The sequence below is a fragment of the Alligator sinensis genome, unplaced genomic scaffold (genome assembly GCF_000455745.1).
Source record: "Alligator sinensis unplaced genomic scaffold, ASM45574v1 scaffold482_1, whole genome shotgun sequence".
Classification (NCBI taxonomy): Eukaryota; Metazoa; Chordata; order Crocodylia; family Alligatoridae; genus Alligator; species Alligator sinensis.
Window position 1 is genome coordinate 2,080,422 of NW_005842084.1, and position 16,146 is coordinate 2,096,567.

Consider the following 16,146-nt stretch of genomic DNA (forward strand, 5'->3'; position numbering starts at 1 on the left):
CAGCATGGACAAGGCGCTGGCATACCAGGGCTCCTCAGTTCACAAAGCAGGAGGGTGGACAGCCACAGCTGGACCCACATTCTGGTAAATGAGTGGGGCAGAGGGAGCTCTGATTTTCTATGATCAAACAAAATCAAACTCCAAAATATATAAGTACTTAGAATTTATTTTATTATAATGACTGAGGCACTGGTAAGCTTCCAGATTGCTTTAAAATTATAAATACATCAATAAAACATTGTGTTCAACTGATACCTATATATACTGATGTTTCACTTTAATCATGGAAAAATGCAAATTTTGGGTGTTTCAGTCAGAAAATTTGTGATTTTTAAACAGAGAAAACCAAGATCCCTGATTAGAACAGACAGGGAGAATGTACCATTCTGAACAACCTAGAGTGCTACAAACCACAGAGTATAAGATCCTAAGTCAGCAAACATAAAAATGGTTCTTATAAAATTATCTCTACACATTTATGGCACTATATAATTAAACAACATGTTTTTAAATCATAAACCTATAAATATTTGGATTAGGCTTTATGAAAGCAAATTACAGCAAGTTGTAAATTTATTTAATGACCATGTCTGGTATAGTAAAGGCTTCCCTCTGTACAGTTTTATATAAGAAACTTTTTTTTAAATCTCTGCCAGTCTGCGAGAAATCCTAATTTCAAATGATCAACTCCCAAAGGAAAAGCAATATTTTTGTAGGTTTTCAACAAAGATGGAGGATTGAATATTCCTTGATTTGTCTGAATTTCAGTAACTGATGACATACTGGCATCAATTTGTGCTGCTGTTTAGGGTCAGACGTCTATTTACTTTATGGCAGGAACATGGCAGTAGCTTGAAGCTGCCTGCACCGTCCAGCCACCCCAGGCAGCTACTTCCTGAATTCTTATGCAAGATTGGGCCCCTCAAGCCCCAGAAGCACATACCCAGCTTTCCCCACTTACAGAGATGCACCCCTGGCATCTGGCATCTCTGGGGCACACCTCAATAAGCAGGAAAAGTTGGGGTTTCCCTGCTTACCAAGACATCCTCAGGATCTCCAGACGATAGGTTTCACCCAACGCAGCAGATCAGCTGTGCTGAGATGCATCTTGGCACAGGTGATCCACTTCATTTGGCAAAATATATTTCTACCCCAACAGTTGTAGGTAAGCCTACATGCCTAAAATCTGCTTACACAATGTAAAATCCACTGGGATTTTGATCCTGGCTTTAGATAACTTTGCCCATCACTCCCTCCCCTTTGGCCAAAAAAAACAAACTAAGAAACTAATAGCTTTGACCTTCACAAGTAAATGACCGTAGCACAATTTATATTGAGTCCTTAATGCGTATGAAAAACACAAGAAGGTAAATCTGTGTACTCCATAATCTTCAAGAGGAATATGGGAGGTATTCTCAGACATCGTATCTGCATGAAAAACCATGAAATGTGGAGTTTCACCATGGCTGCCCAAATATTCTCTAACTTCACTGCTGAACTACTAGTGGCAAGAGGAAACATCCTCTTCACTGACAGATACAGTAAACAGCATGATGCTGTTGGTTCAAAGGAGGACCCAAAAGGAGTCAAAAGGGCTAAACTGGACCTCCTAGTGGAAAATGGACCAGCCTTAGAAGCTGAATGAAATAAGGAAGGCAATGGATAAGGCAAGGTGATCTTGTGAGGAGAGGGGTCCTAAGACACAGCCTAGTGGGACAGCCTTTAGGGCTCAGAAGCTGAACAGACTGGAAAGGGAACAGCTGAGTACCTTTGGGGTGTTCATACCTGTGCAGACTGAACTGGGGATAGAGGGACTGTTTAACCCTTTGGAGGGAGGCAAAAAAACTGAGTGGTCTTAGACCCAATAAATGCCTTTATTCAAATAAGCAGTCTGTTTTGCTGCTTGGAGCTGTAGGTTGCATTTGTTCTCCTCAGCAAGAGATAAAGTCCATGTCTCAGGAGCTGAAGTTTGATCAGCTGAGCTTGATTCAGGGCCACGGAGGGTTGGGGACCAACAGGCCAGGATCTCAGAGTGTTTAAGAGCCAGCCCCTTCCCCCCCACTGTAGAAGCTATGTTTGGGCTGGCATCAAGGGCACTCTCCAAGACTAGACAAGGCCACAGTGGACCTGAGCAAGAACCCCACTGGAAACATTCTGTGACATGAGGTCATTTGCAGGATCAGTTTTAGGTGTACAGCAAATCCCCACCCCACTTGAGATTTGGGTCTGCTCAGGGGTATCCTGATATTTGTGGTAAAAATCTTACTCTTAAGACCCTAGATTGTTCCAAGGGTAGTATTTGCTATGGTATTCAGAGTTTTAGTAACATAACTGAAGAAAAATGAAATTTCAGTACACTTCTCCCTGGACATCTGTTTTGAATGCCTTGAGTTGTAGAAAATTCTTATGAAGAAAGTAACTGCAGTGCTGGTAGACACTGAGTAAATCTGGATAAAGTAACGAACTTTATATCCACAAAATCACTGTTCTGTGGTGATATGGAATGGGCCAGATAGTTTCCAAAAGAAAATTTGAAAAGAAAGTTTTAATCATTTCAGCAGTAGGGACCTCTTCATTAGGAATTTGCTGAATTGCCACTACTCTTCCCCAGACATCTTAGAACCTCTTGATATCATCCAGTTGTTGATGAAAATCATTACCTTGTCTGAAGACAAATTAGGATAGGTCCTCCCCAGGTTTCAAGGTGGGAGCAAAGTTTCAGCCAAATGTTCATATTCTGGGAACAAACTGGTAAAATCATTCTAGGTACAGAAACCACTGGTCACAAAATTATGGGGATTGGAGGGCCAGTTAAAAAAGTTCTCTCTCCCTTAAGGGGTCTATAAGTCCTAATACAGCCATGTTGGGATCAGTGATTAGGACCCTTGTATAGTCAGCACTGAAAATCATAACCTGTGACAGGTGATGACCATCCTAGTACCTAGGTAAAGATGATCCTCTTAACACCAGATAGCAAACTGAAGAAAGGTGGAGGGAATACTTTGAGAGAGTCTTCTAAATCCTCCACACCATAGCTATCATCCAGCACTAACAAAGTACATCAGAAGGCTTATTGGTACTTCAGGATGGTCAATGGCATACAAGTGTAGAGTTGCTATTGTTCTCTGGGTTTCTGTTGGTATCAGAAGATGGTGGCATCATACTGGTAGAGTGAAGGGGACATCAATAGAATTGAGCTCTGGGATGAAACAAAAGCTTGAGATGCCATAGGCATTGATGCTGCCTTAATAGCCTGCCTTAGTGAAGGCCCCAAGGGTCTCTATTTAACAACCACAGGGCCCTCCGGGTTGTTAATTCTCCTCAAAACCTCAGGGGAGCTTCGTGAAATATTATCTCTGTAGATTGGTGGATTTAAGGATTCAGTTGGTCAGATATTAGCTTACAGCCCAGCCCCATCTGACACTATCAGAATGCAGACACAAAAAAACTGAATTAAGAAAGTGTATTAATAAACAACATTAACCAATATAAATGTACAAACAAACAGAAAACATAGACAGGGATGTATTACAAACAGGAGAACAGATTACAAACGCTGCGGATACTAAGGTCAATAGACAGCACCAACCTGTTAGAATGGACGAACTTATTCACTATACTGAGGATTTCTACTTTTTCCCCCTCATGGGCACTCAGAACCTCAGGCACAGGGTGGGTAATACCTTACAAAATTCAATTAAATGTTGAGGTAGAGGAACACTAGCTTCAGGGAACTGAAACAGTTGATGTATCTGAACAACAGATACAGCAACTGTCTATTATTTTGCCCGCTCACAGGAGGGACACTGTTTGAAATCAGGAGGTTATGAGGAGGCCTTTCTGGATACAGAAGGAGACTTGACAGAATTAAGAGGTTAGCAAGAGGCATCAAAGCTATGATTTACTAAAACTAAGCACTCTGATTTACCAAGACAATGAGCTAGAATGCTGAGAGGTAAAGCAAAGGGTTTTTGAGGGGCTGAAATTAAATGGTGAGCAGCTTCATCTCAAGTCACGAATGGGTGAATTAAACTGAGGTCTGACTACCAGACTATTTACACCTCCAGTGTAAAGCATAAAGAATCTTAGGGCGCATGTTTTTGGATGCATCATTGTGGTCAGAAATCTCAGAAGCAAGGTGACGCATGTGCAAATTACTCAAAAAGAAAAATCATTTTACTCTTCCGTTTGTACCACTGACCTTCAAGTGCACATGAGAATGTCACTTCACCTGTCTCTACTTCTCTTTCCCAATCTATTAAATGATAATGATTATATTTACCTTTGCTTGTAGAAGCCCTAAGATCCATGCATAAAAATGTTAACATTAAAAACAACACTTCCAAAAATGGTGGTTAAAGTAGCTTCTAATATAGCACCTTAGCGAAGCCCACTCCTACTTACCTGAACCTTAGTGAACCCCCCTGGACTTACCTGATCTAAGGCTGAACTGCAGGCATTGCTCCTTCATGCAAATACATAGGAGCAATCTCTGATGAAGCATATCAATACATACTAAAGAAGTGCTAACGCAATTGCTTCTAATTAATCATCACAGCAATCAGCTGTGAGAAAATTTAAAAGTAGCATTAAGATATGAAGCCTATAAAAAGGAAAAAAGCTGAAGGAGGAAATTTTTCATGCTGAAACATGCTTAAAATGAACAATGTTGAAGGATTTAATTCCTAGATTAGCAAAAGTAAAAAGTTGTGTAGAAGTGGACCAGTTTGGGACTGTCCACAACTGGGTAAGAATATTTATGTAAGGACATAATTTTTTATTCATTACTACATACTATTTCTATTTAATCTGTACTGATTATTTCTACAGCTATAACCAAGGAAGGCTACACTCAGTGGGGCTTTCAAAATTTACTACTTATTCAGCTATCTATGAATAACAGAATAGCACATACTACAAATAAAATATTGTCTGCTGATTAACAACTTTAAAATAGGTTTTAGTCAACTTCAGTACTCATTTTTTTAATTTCTTTGCTGGACTAGCTCAATGAAAACAGTGATCCCTTTGGCTTCTTCCAACCACAGGAATGCTTATACCTTTATATACTTACCTACCCAGCCAGACCAACTATAGCATGCTATTTCTCCAGTGTCGAAATGTTTTTCTTTCTTCATCTACTACTTACACATAAATCAGGCTTCCAAGCAATACTTTTAATGCTTCCTTTGAAAAATATACTGAAGCATTTAGCATTTTCCAAGACAATTCAATAGTCTGTACTTAATAGGTGCTTCAGCAGTATGAAACACTACTGAAACAAATGTGTCATATTGTCAGCACTGGAGTATAAAAACAATAATGGGCTTAGAAACTTATTCAGGGGGGGAAAGGTATGATTCCACTTAGCAGCTGGGTGAAATCAGCCTTGTCAGCAAAAATGCTAAAGCAGAAAAGCCAGGATCCTGACTTAATTCTTTTACATGAAGAGATATTTCCCATAAACTCTGTTAAGATGTACATGGTATTACTACACAGATACAAAATAAAACTGAAAGGCAGAGCCTGATGCTTCATTACTGAGAACTCCACACAGAATACCCTTACCTGACTAATCCCAGTGGAAGAGATCTTGTAGGACTGGAGCTTCTGCTTCAGCAGCTCAGGATCACTGTGGCGGAATGGGCATCCTGACAACAAAACACAAGCAAGCTCACAAACAAGGCTCTTTACCCTGGAGTTAGCACAATAATACACTCAAGAGACAGACTAAGCTGCTCTTAATTGTTTAAACAGTTTATTAATAAAAAAGTTAATTGCCCATGTGTGAGATGCTTTACTCTTTTTCTAAATGACTACTTCACAGTATGGTTTATCACGACACTACAGGCTGAAGAGTTACATAAAGCCTTACAACATAAGCAGGCCAAGATTCTCATTCATTGAGTGGAAAACAACTTTAATTAGGTCCCTTACTAACAAGCATAGGCAGTCAAAACAGCTTTACTACTGTGTCATGTAAGAGTAGTGTCAAATACAAAAAACCTATGCCTAAGAAGCAACAGGACACACAACCAACAGTCAAGAAAATGAAAGTAAAAGGATTGTCTTCTATTAAAGAGTATGACAGGATTTATTCCTTATTGAAAAATATTATTTTCATGAATTCCACCACTAAAAATGAACAAAACCAAACAGATGACTGAGCCTAGGGAGAGATTGTTTGAAACACTCTGAAGACTGTTATTATACTTTAAACAGCGAATTTATAGACATACACGGATAAAGAAGCGCCTCAAAAATGGTCAAAATGTTTAAAAAATTAACCTAAAAATGGAGACTGTTTAGAGCACTTCCTTCTGAAGTGTTACCTAAAACTTCTGTACACTCCAAACATCTCTATGCTTGTTCCTCCAACATCCCGCAGTGCCCTGTTCCAGGGTCTGATGCCTGGTACTTTCCTCAGGGTCTACATAGCCCCAGCTGGGTCAGCACAAAGCCCCAAGCTGATGGGGTGTACATGGGGAGCCAAGACAGATGCATTCCTCAGTGTCTGCACAGCCCCAGCTCAGCCAGCAAGCAGCCCAGAGCTGGAGTTGGGGGGGGGGGGGGGGGGGGGGATGACCCGATGGCTATGTTGGGACCCCATGCCCTCCTTCCCCCTCCCCCCACCCTCTCGCGCCAGGAGCCGCAGTTGAGCAGAGGAGCTATGTGCCTGGCTCTGTGACAGCCCAGAGGTAGGGCCAGCTAGGTGCTGGGCTGAAGCAGCAGAGCATGAGCCATGTTAGTGGGCCACCCTGCAAAGAGGGGTGCAGCAGGGTGGAAAACATCCTGGGGAACTGCAAGGTAACTTGAGTTAGGAGGGGATCTGGGACAGAAGTTCGATAGATCGGTTTAACCTAAACCAGTTAAGTATGATACTACATCCATTCAGGTTTATCTTAAACCAGGTTTGGCTGTTTTAAAATCAGTTTACGTGTGCTGAACTTCTATTCTGTTACAGGTTTAAACCTGTTTCTGATCACTTACACTGGCTTATGTGTAATGTTTGTCCCCAGCCATAAAGTCTTTCCCTTATGGGACCATGTTATATGCAGTCATTTGCTGTCAAACAGTATCTGGAAGAACAGTCCTGGCTATGCTGCTAGCAGTACTTGAGCCAATATAAAACTAGCTTGAGTACATGTACAAGCGCTGCAGCAGGAGTCTCATGCATCTATATCTAGCCTTGTGTCACGTACACTAATATGTAAAATTAAAATTTCTCAATCACTCTCAATAGGGAAAAAGAGCACTTCATGTCTCAAAGCTTGTTCAACATCTTTCCCAACTAAACAGTTTGATCAATAAAATATAAAACAAAACCCCTTATCTCTCATTAGCTGTTCTTACTTTATGATCGCGAGATTAAAAATCTAATACTGTTACTCAGTGATTTGTCCTTTGAAAACTGAATGAATTCAATATCACTGGAGTAGGTTTGACAGTTTGCGAGAAAAGATGAGTAACTCTAGTGTATTTTCTGAAACAAAACAAAGCAAAGTAGAAAGGAGTATAGCCACGAAGTAAAAAACAGCGAAGAGTTTGGCAGAGCAAAGATTGAAAAATTCTTGAATTAATTTTTCTTGCTTGATGTACTTCATTAATAAGACAAATCACCAGAAGAGTAATAGAGCACTAACTTGACAGCAATGATTGGCATAAGCTACAAACTAGTTTCTAGCAATTTAGCCATCCAATCAGTTCTCTCCCAGAAGTGCTGAACCTCCACATATTCTGAATCTTCTGTTTTTAAGTACTCACCATGATAATCCCCTTGACTTGGTGGATTGGATAGAATAATCTTCATGCAGCTAAATGGTGTATAATCAGTCCTCTTGCCTTCTTTTCCATAGTTATGGCGGATGCTGTAGGCATATCCTTTGTCAAACTGAATGGTAAAAACATTAAAAAGCAGAATATTTGCACAGGAACTGAACATTGTGTCAACGATTCCATCAACTCTGCCGGATTATATAGTGTCCTATAAAAACAAGCCTAGGAAACCCATTCAAATGACAATAACAAGACCATGTTACTGTTTCTGGGCAATACATACTGAGTAGGTTACATTAGATTTTTAAAAGGCAATGATTTTTTTTAAATACTATATTTATAAAGAAGATGATTGACATTTTGAACCATGTGATGCATGGGAATATAGCAGATAGACTCATTGAATCTTTAGTTTTCACATGCTGAACAGTTTACTTCAGTTTACTGCCCTTCTACCATCATATTTTTTTTGCCCTATAGATTATGATCAAATCCAATCTCAACCTTCTTTGTGATAAATTAAATGGACTGAGGTTCTTAGTCCCTCTTGGAAGATCTCTCTTGTAGCTCTTTTCGGAATTCTTACCAATTCATTTATTTATTTATTTTTTAATGAATGGATACAGTATTCTAATATTGGCACTCCTCTACTTGATATTCCCCTGCATATTTGAGAACAGCAATTTCTTTCTTAGCAAATTGCAACAACTGTAAACTTAAGATCAGCTGGTCCTTCTCTGATTCACTTTATAAAAGAGTTTTGCTCCAATCCTTAGTTTCTTGCGTTTTCCTAGGCTCAAACTTATGTTGCTCAGGTGAGCCCAGCTCTTCACAAAAATCTGATTGTTTTATAGAATTAACCTACATGGAACCAGAATAACTTAACTGGCCCCACTGATGACACATAGCCCCTTAATCTATTTTTTTTTAATTCTGGAAGCACAGCATGAGACAGGAGTCCTACCCCTCTTCGAAGCTTGGTCAGGTTGAGCTGCTGCTGACTACTCCTACTCCTCAGGGCCCCTCTACATGTGCAGGTAAAAGCACAATGGGATCTAATGTGCAATCCACACAATCACACTTCCTGCCATGCCACATGTGCATGACAGGAGGCATGACTGTTGGAGTCTACATTACATCTAGGGCCTGATTTAAATCACAGGCCCAGCTGACAGCATGGTGGGTCCTTTCATCTTGGAGTTCCCCCTGTGCATCCACCTGCTGCTGATTGGTGGATAGGTGCATTGGCCCCACTGCTTCCTGGTGGCTGGGAGGCGAAAACTGCATTTTAAATACGCTGCGGTTTTTGTTTCACATTGCTCGCTGTTGACGGGACAGGAAGCAAAAATTGCGACATATGTAAAACTGTGCCCTCCACCTGAGATAATTACCTATCCCTGGTCAAGACCCTGCATCCACAGTTCCAGAGCTGAGAGTCCCCTCAGCTGATGGACTCCCAACCCCAGAGGCAGGCCCTGCTACAAGTGCAAATTAATGCTGGATAGCAACCAACTATATAGTTATTACACATTTTCCAGCAATAACTTTATAGCTGGCTGGACCTTTTTATAGCATGGCAGTTAATCTGTCCTTGCAGCTGGTCTAATTTAATTGCACAGTTAACATGGTAATTGTATGATACACATAATATGTAGAGGGGTCCTCAAGCACAACGAACATAATGGACCATCCTATCTAAACTAGATAACAGCCATGTTCTGCTGCTGTCTAATACAACAATTTGATTAGTAGCTGCAATGCAAAAGGTTTACGGCTGAAATATGATTCATAATGATGTAGCTGTCTATTTTCAGCTGCCTGTAACAGCTGAACATTTTAACATTTTTTAAAAAAAAAAAAATAGGCAGTTGGTTGCTCCTGTTGCCTTAATTATCTTCCCTTGGGGAGTATATAAAGATAAGCCTTTAATTACATAACCATGTGCTAGTATTGTGTTTTTTTTATTTTCCCAAGGAACCATGCATCATTCTATGCATAGGATTTCACTTTCTTGAAATAGGTATTTGAATGAGCAGCAATACTGTAATGTGCTCTTGCAAGTGAGAAGTGAATCTTTAATGCTTCACACTGCATTGCTTAGTTTGACAGAAAATTAATATCCCCTTAACAGCTTTGTATAGTAAAAATCTTGAGCTATACTTTTCACATCACTTCCTTTAATGCCCAAAGAAATTACTTTTATTACCAAACTCATTATTTTAGATTGAGAAGCAGGTCTTGCAGTAAATAGAAGCAACAGATGTGCCATACTAAAATGGCCTTGGGACAGGCTAGCTAGATGCAGCTCTCAGTTTTCTTGAATCCTCCTTGTGACTATCTAAAGCCATCTGTTGTCTTCATCTTCATTTGGAGTATGGACAGACATAACAATCGCACTTCTAGCAAATTACAAAAAGTTGTAACTTTCAAGTCAGTCCAAGGCTGCTGTGACCATTGGGGCATCTTAGATGCTGTAACAACCCTCCTCCAATCTGTGTTTGGCTGGCTTTGTACACTCTGTCTGTTGAAGCCCCATTCGGTCCTCAATACTGGTTTCCCAATTTTTCTTGGATCTACTTCCTTTTCTCTTCCCCCACTGCTGCACTCTGCATTATGGTGTTGGCATGGATGTCTGGCCTCCTCCTGATGTGTCCAAACCACTGCAGCTTCCTTCATCGCACAACATCCAACAACAGTTCGTAGGTTCCAATTTCCTGACTGATTTGCTGCTTGACAGACTTGCAACTTTAACCCCACTTTATTTAGGGTTAAAGTTAAGGCAACTTGGCTGACTTATATTGCATGCAGGAACATGCAAATGTAAAAGATGCATCAAAATAGCTGATGTGTACTAGCCAGCAGCAACTCCCCTCTCTCCTTTACAGTTGTGCTTATGAAGAGCCTTAGATATCATATTTACCTGAATACAAAACAAGGTCAGTCCCCCGTCGCCACCAATTAACATGGGGAAAAAAGCCCCTTGTCTTACTATCACATACAAGGAAATCTCACTAAATAAGTTATCTAACATTAAACTGCTGCCAAAAGCAGCATGTGCTCAGCAATGGAAACCAACTATGAAGATGATTAAATGCAACCAACATTGAACATGACAATAAAACACATGGCCCACATTGAGCAAACATGCTGATGGGAACCTACCACAAGAATGGGTTAGTAGATATAACTACTATAAGATAGATAGATAGATAGATAGATATATCTTATCCATCTGAATAAGATATATGTTACTGCCCATTAAGCACAGTCCCCCTCACCACTGACACTTTTAAAAGTCATGGGGAGCCATGACATTGATTATTGTTCACCCAGAATCCCTCCATCATCTCCTCTCTCAGTCTGGCACATATGATTAGTGTGGCCCCACCCTCCATGAGGTGAAATTGGACCAGGTTGCTCTGTGCCTCATCTGCATATAAATTCTTGGAGCATCCCAGGATTTCTGACAAGAACACCCAGTTCCAGTCATAAGTGGGAACTGGATCCTTTGTGGGGGGGGAGGGGGGAAACACGTTCTGGAGTACATACAGTGCAGAGCTGTGGGGTCACCATGGCTTGAAATGCTGATGACTCTTGTGGGGCTCAAGCCTAATGAACTATATGGTAAACCACAAGCTTTTGGCTTCAGACTAAAATCATGCATGGTTTGTACTACATGTAAGTAGGTGCCAAACTGCTGCTCAAAAGTATGTTTATGGAGTACCTGTACTAAAACTTACAGCAGTTTTATAAAAAGTTAACATACATCTAATCTGGATAAATTAAGTGCATGGGTACTATATGCAAATTGCTATTGACAAGTTTAATTTCAAGGTTATTGTTTTCAAATTTGTTCCTCACTTCCATGTCCTCAGGGAGAGCAGGGTCTGACAGTAAGGAGAGGGGGAAGGGAAAAAAAATTGGAGAAAAGTAGAGCAAAGGGCTACCTGCCCCCCCCACCCCCGATTTTTTTCCCTGCTGTAGCAGTGGAAAGGGGACAAATTTAAGGCAAACCTCTATTAATCAGATTTTATACCTGGAAAATTATAACAAATTTGTAAATTTTCCATATACAGAATCTAATTATTGGGGGGTCATCTTCTATTCAAGTAAATATAGTAGTACGCTCTCTGAGGCAGGATGTGTCTCTTTAGTTCCATTTGTACAGTTGTAATACAACAGGATCCTGGTTCATGATTTGGAATTCCTAGACATTATGACAGTAAAAGTAATACACAGTACATGCAAATCTGGAATCGTAAGGTATACTGAAAATATCTTATATAATCTAACAACTCCTGCAGCTCTAGAGTTGATGCCATCATGCGGGTTTTGGCTTCTACAGCCACAATCCGCACTTCCATGACAGAGGCATCCTGGGACGAGATGGTCTTCATCTCTCTTCTAAAGGCAAGAGTCTGTTCACTTACAGGTTGGCTGATCTCCTCCGAAGGGCTTTAAACTATGTTCATCAGAGGACAGGGAAGCAGAGGATGAGGAGAACCTAGGATCAGCGAACCACAAGCAATGCACTGGATCAGCCCAGGTAAGCACTAGGGTAAGCACTAAGGGGCCTGATAGACATCAAGACAGGGGGGTAACAAGGCCACCCCTCTGGGGGCTTAAATGTCTCTACACTAATGCTAGGAGAATGGGGAACAAGCAGGAGGAACTTGCACTCCTGCTTGCAAGCAACAACTTCAACCTGGTTGGACTAACTGAAATCTGGTGGGACCCTACTCATGATTGGGCAGGAGACATTAAAGGTTACAGGTTGTACAGATGGGATAGAGTGGGGGAAAAAGCAGGCGGGTATTGCTCTCTATGTTAAGGAACAATATACATCCTCTATAATCAAGAAAGAGGGCCAAACCAAGGTACTGTGGGTCAGGATACAAGGGGGTCGGGGAGTAAGGGACTTGGTAGTGGGGATCTACTACAGACCACCACACCAGGAGGATGAGCTAGACCTGGAATTCTCCAGACAGCTCTCAGAGGCCATATGGTCAAGAGATATGGTTGTCACGGGTGACCTAAACTACCCTGACATGTGACAGAAGGAGCAGTCAGCCAAATCTAACCCCTCATGTAGGTTCTTACCCTGCATACAGGACCTCCACCTAATGCAGGAGCTACATAATCCCACTAGGAGAAATGCCTTGCTGGACTTGATGTTAGCTACAGGGGAAGCCCTGGCGGGGAATCTGCAGGTACAAGGTAACCTAGGGAATAGTGACCATCGATTGATTAAATTCACAATCTGGCAAAGGAAGGGTAAACTAAGCAGCAGGGCTGAAGTGCTAGACTTCAGAAAGGTTGACTTCAGTGTGCTCAGGAGATTAGTAGTGAGGCGTTAAAGCTCAAGAGCATTGGTGAAATGGAGGTCCAGGAAGGGTGGTTGTTCCTCAAGGGAGGAATCCTATGGGCGCAGAAGGAGACAATCCTGTTGTGCATAAAAGGGGGCAAAGGGGCCAAGAAGCCCTCTTGGCTGCACAGGGAAGTCCAGGAAAGCCTAAGGGCAAAGAAAGAGGGATACAAGCTGTGGAAACAGGGGGTAGTTAGCAACGAGGAGTATACCTCCCTGGCTTGCACTTACAGGTAATCAGTTAGGAAGGCCAAAGCAGGATTAGACCTTAGCCTGGCAACAAAAATTAAGGACAACAAAAGGAAGGTGCAGGATAGCATAGGACCCCTACAGGACAAACTAGGGCAATTGGTGACAGAGAGGGGGGACAAAGCTGAGCCCTCCAATAAGTTCTTTGCATCTGTATTCCTAGACACAGACCAAGCCAAATCGCCCAACTGGATCATAGACACAGAAGGGACGCCAGCCCACCAACTGTTAGTGCAGACTTAGTGAAGGGGCACTTGGAGGGGCTGGATGTGTTCAAATCAGCGGGCCCGGATGAACTTCATCCAAGGGTACTGAAGGAATTGGCCAGTGTCATAGCAGAGCTGCTGGCATGGCTGTTCAAGCACTCATGGTGCTCTGGTCAAGTCCCAGACTGGAAATGGGCCAATGTGGTCCCTATTTTCAAGAAGGGGAAGAGGGAGGAACCAGGAAACTATAGGCCAGTTAGTCTCACCTCTAACCTTGGGAAAACTCTGGAAAAAATCATTAAGAATCACATTTGTGGGAGCCCAGCAGGGGAAATAATGCTGAAAGAAAATCGGCATGAGTTCATTGCAGGTAGATCCTGCCTGACTAACCTTGTTTCTTTTTATGACCAGGTCACAAAATGCTTAGATGCAGGAGTCAAGGTAGGTGTCATCTACCTAGATTTTAAGAAGGCCTGCGATACAGTATCTCATTCTGTTCTCATAAATAAACTGACAGGCTGGGATGTAGATGATTACACGGTCAGGTGGGTGGCAAGTTGACTTACGGGTTGCACCCAGAGAGTGGTGGTGGTGGATGGGTCGATATTGACCTGGAAAAATGCGGGCAGTGGAGTCCTGCAAGGCTTGGTCTTTGGACCGGTGCTGTTCCATGTCTTCATCAGTGACTTGGATGAGGGCGTGGAAAGCACTCTGTCCAAATTCGCAGATGATACCAAAAGCCAGAACGAAACAGGATGCAGTTCAACAAAGACAAGTGCAAAGTGCTGCACCTGGGCAAAACACCACCAACACACTTACAGGCTGGGGGATGACCGTCTTAGCAGCACAGCAGCAGAAAGGGATCTTGGAGTCATAGTTGACTCCAAGATGAACGTAAGTCGTCAATGTGATGAAGTGATCATGCAGTAGCAGTTGTATGACAAACAGGTCCAGGGAGGTGATGCTTCCCCTCTATGCAGCAGTGGTCAGGAAGCAATTGGATCACTGCATCCAGTTTTAAGAGCCGCACTTCAAGAGTGATGCAGAGAATCTTGAGGGTTCAGAGGAGGGCCACTCATATGGTCAGAGGCCTGCAGTAAAGGTCCTACAAGGAAAGACCAAGGGACCTAGATCTTCAGCCTTCACAAGAGAAGGCTCAGAGGTGACCTTGTGGCTGCCTATAAATTTATCAGGGGTTGTGGGGCAGGGAATAGGAGATGCTCAATTTACTAGGGCACCCACTGGAGTAACTAAGAACAATGGCCACAAACTGACGGCGCACAGATTTTGGTTGGACATTAGAAAGAACTTCTTCACAGTAAGGATTGCCAGAATCTGGAATGGGCTTTCAAGGGAGGTGGTGCTCTCCCCTACCTTGGGAGTCTTCAAAAGGAGACTGGACAAGCACCTTTCTACTTTCTTGAGTGCTAAAACACAGCATTAAGTCATAGGGGGCACATACCTCTTAAGAAACCTTACCATTTTAAATCAGCTAATTTATACCACTGAGCTGTGTTGCAGTTTTGTTCCAGCTTCCAGTGTAGCAACCCATTTAGGGGGGAAGGTGGTGGTTGTTGCACCCCTGCCCAGAGCTCTTTCTTGCCCAGTGCAGGGGGTCGGACTCAATGACCTACTGAGGTCTCTTCCAAACTAACATCTATGAATCTAAGCACAACCTACCCCGGCAATGGCACATTCATTCACAAATTCTACACTTCGCCAGTGTGAAGTTGGATAACTTTGCTGAACTTAGCTGACACCAGAATTTTGCCTTTATACGGTGCATCCAGCTATCCAGTCCATTTTGTAAAGCTGTACTTACATCTGCTCCACTTAATTACAGAACGCTCAAAAAATAAATCCTATAATTACCAGTAATAGTTTTGAAAAGTCTAGTTGTAAGTTTATCATGAAAAGCATAAAAAAAAAATCTAATTATTTAAGCAGTAGTAGGGCAGGGTAAATTAAAAATGGAAATCCCAGACTTTTTAAAATAGCAACCAGTGCATAAAAATGTTATATATACTAAATGTGACTAGGGGGGTTTCCAAATGTCCATGGGCAATGTATACATGCTCCTACCATCCCTATACATGTACCGTGCCTCGCAGATGTCACACTGTGTGATAATACTCCGACTCAAAGCCGGGCTAAACCAGCCACACAGTTAGATCTTTATCATACTGCCCCCTTCAGGGCCATACACACACCACCCTCCTCTCACCACAGCCTCTTGCACTCCACTGGCTCTCACCCTGTCTTTTGTACACTTCCTATCCAGGCCACATTCACACCGCTCTACTCAAAGAGATCCTTGGGCTTTGCTCTCCACCCCTCAGTCAGCCCTGGCATGGTCTTTTGGGCCTCTCCCATAACCCTCACCCGAATAGAACCGAGTGACTGCTCAACTATGAGCCTACTTCACCCCTGGCCCCTCACCAGACTGCTATACCCCTCTCTCAGGCCACACCTCCACCCCTTACACCAGGGCCTGAGGTCTTCCAACCCGACAAGTTCAGGTGCTTCTCTCCCTTAAGCAGGCCTGACCTT

General features: G+C 42.2%; 1 protein-coding gene across 1 annotated transcript in view; it reads right to left on the reverse strand.

Annotated features, from left to right (window-relative positions):
* PRIM2 (DNA primase subunit 2) overlaps nt 1–16,146 on the reverse strand; it is a gene marked incomplete at its 5' end in the record, with an annotated part of 266,474 nt that overhangs the window by 57,881 nt on the left and 192,447 nt on the right. The window contains 2 exon segments of the mRNA XM_025204487.1: nt 5,569–5,651; nt 7,765–7,891. Of these exon segments, the coding sequence (XP_025060272.1) occupies nt 5,569–5,651; nt 7,765–7,891 (210 nt within the window).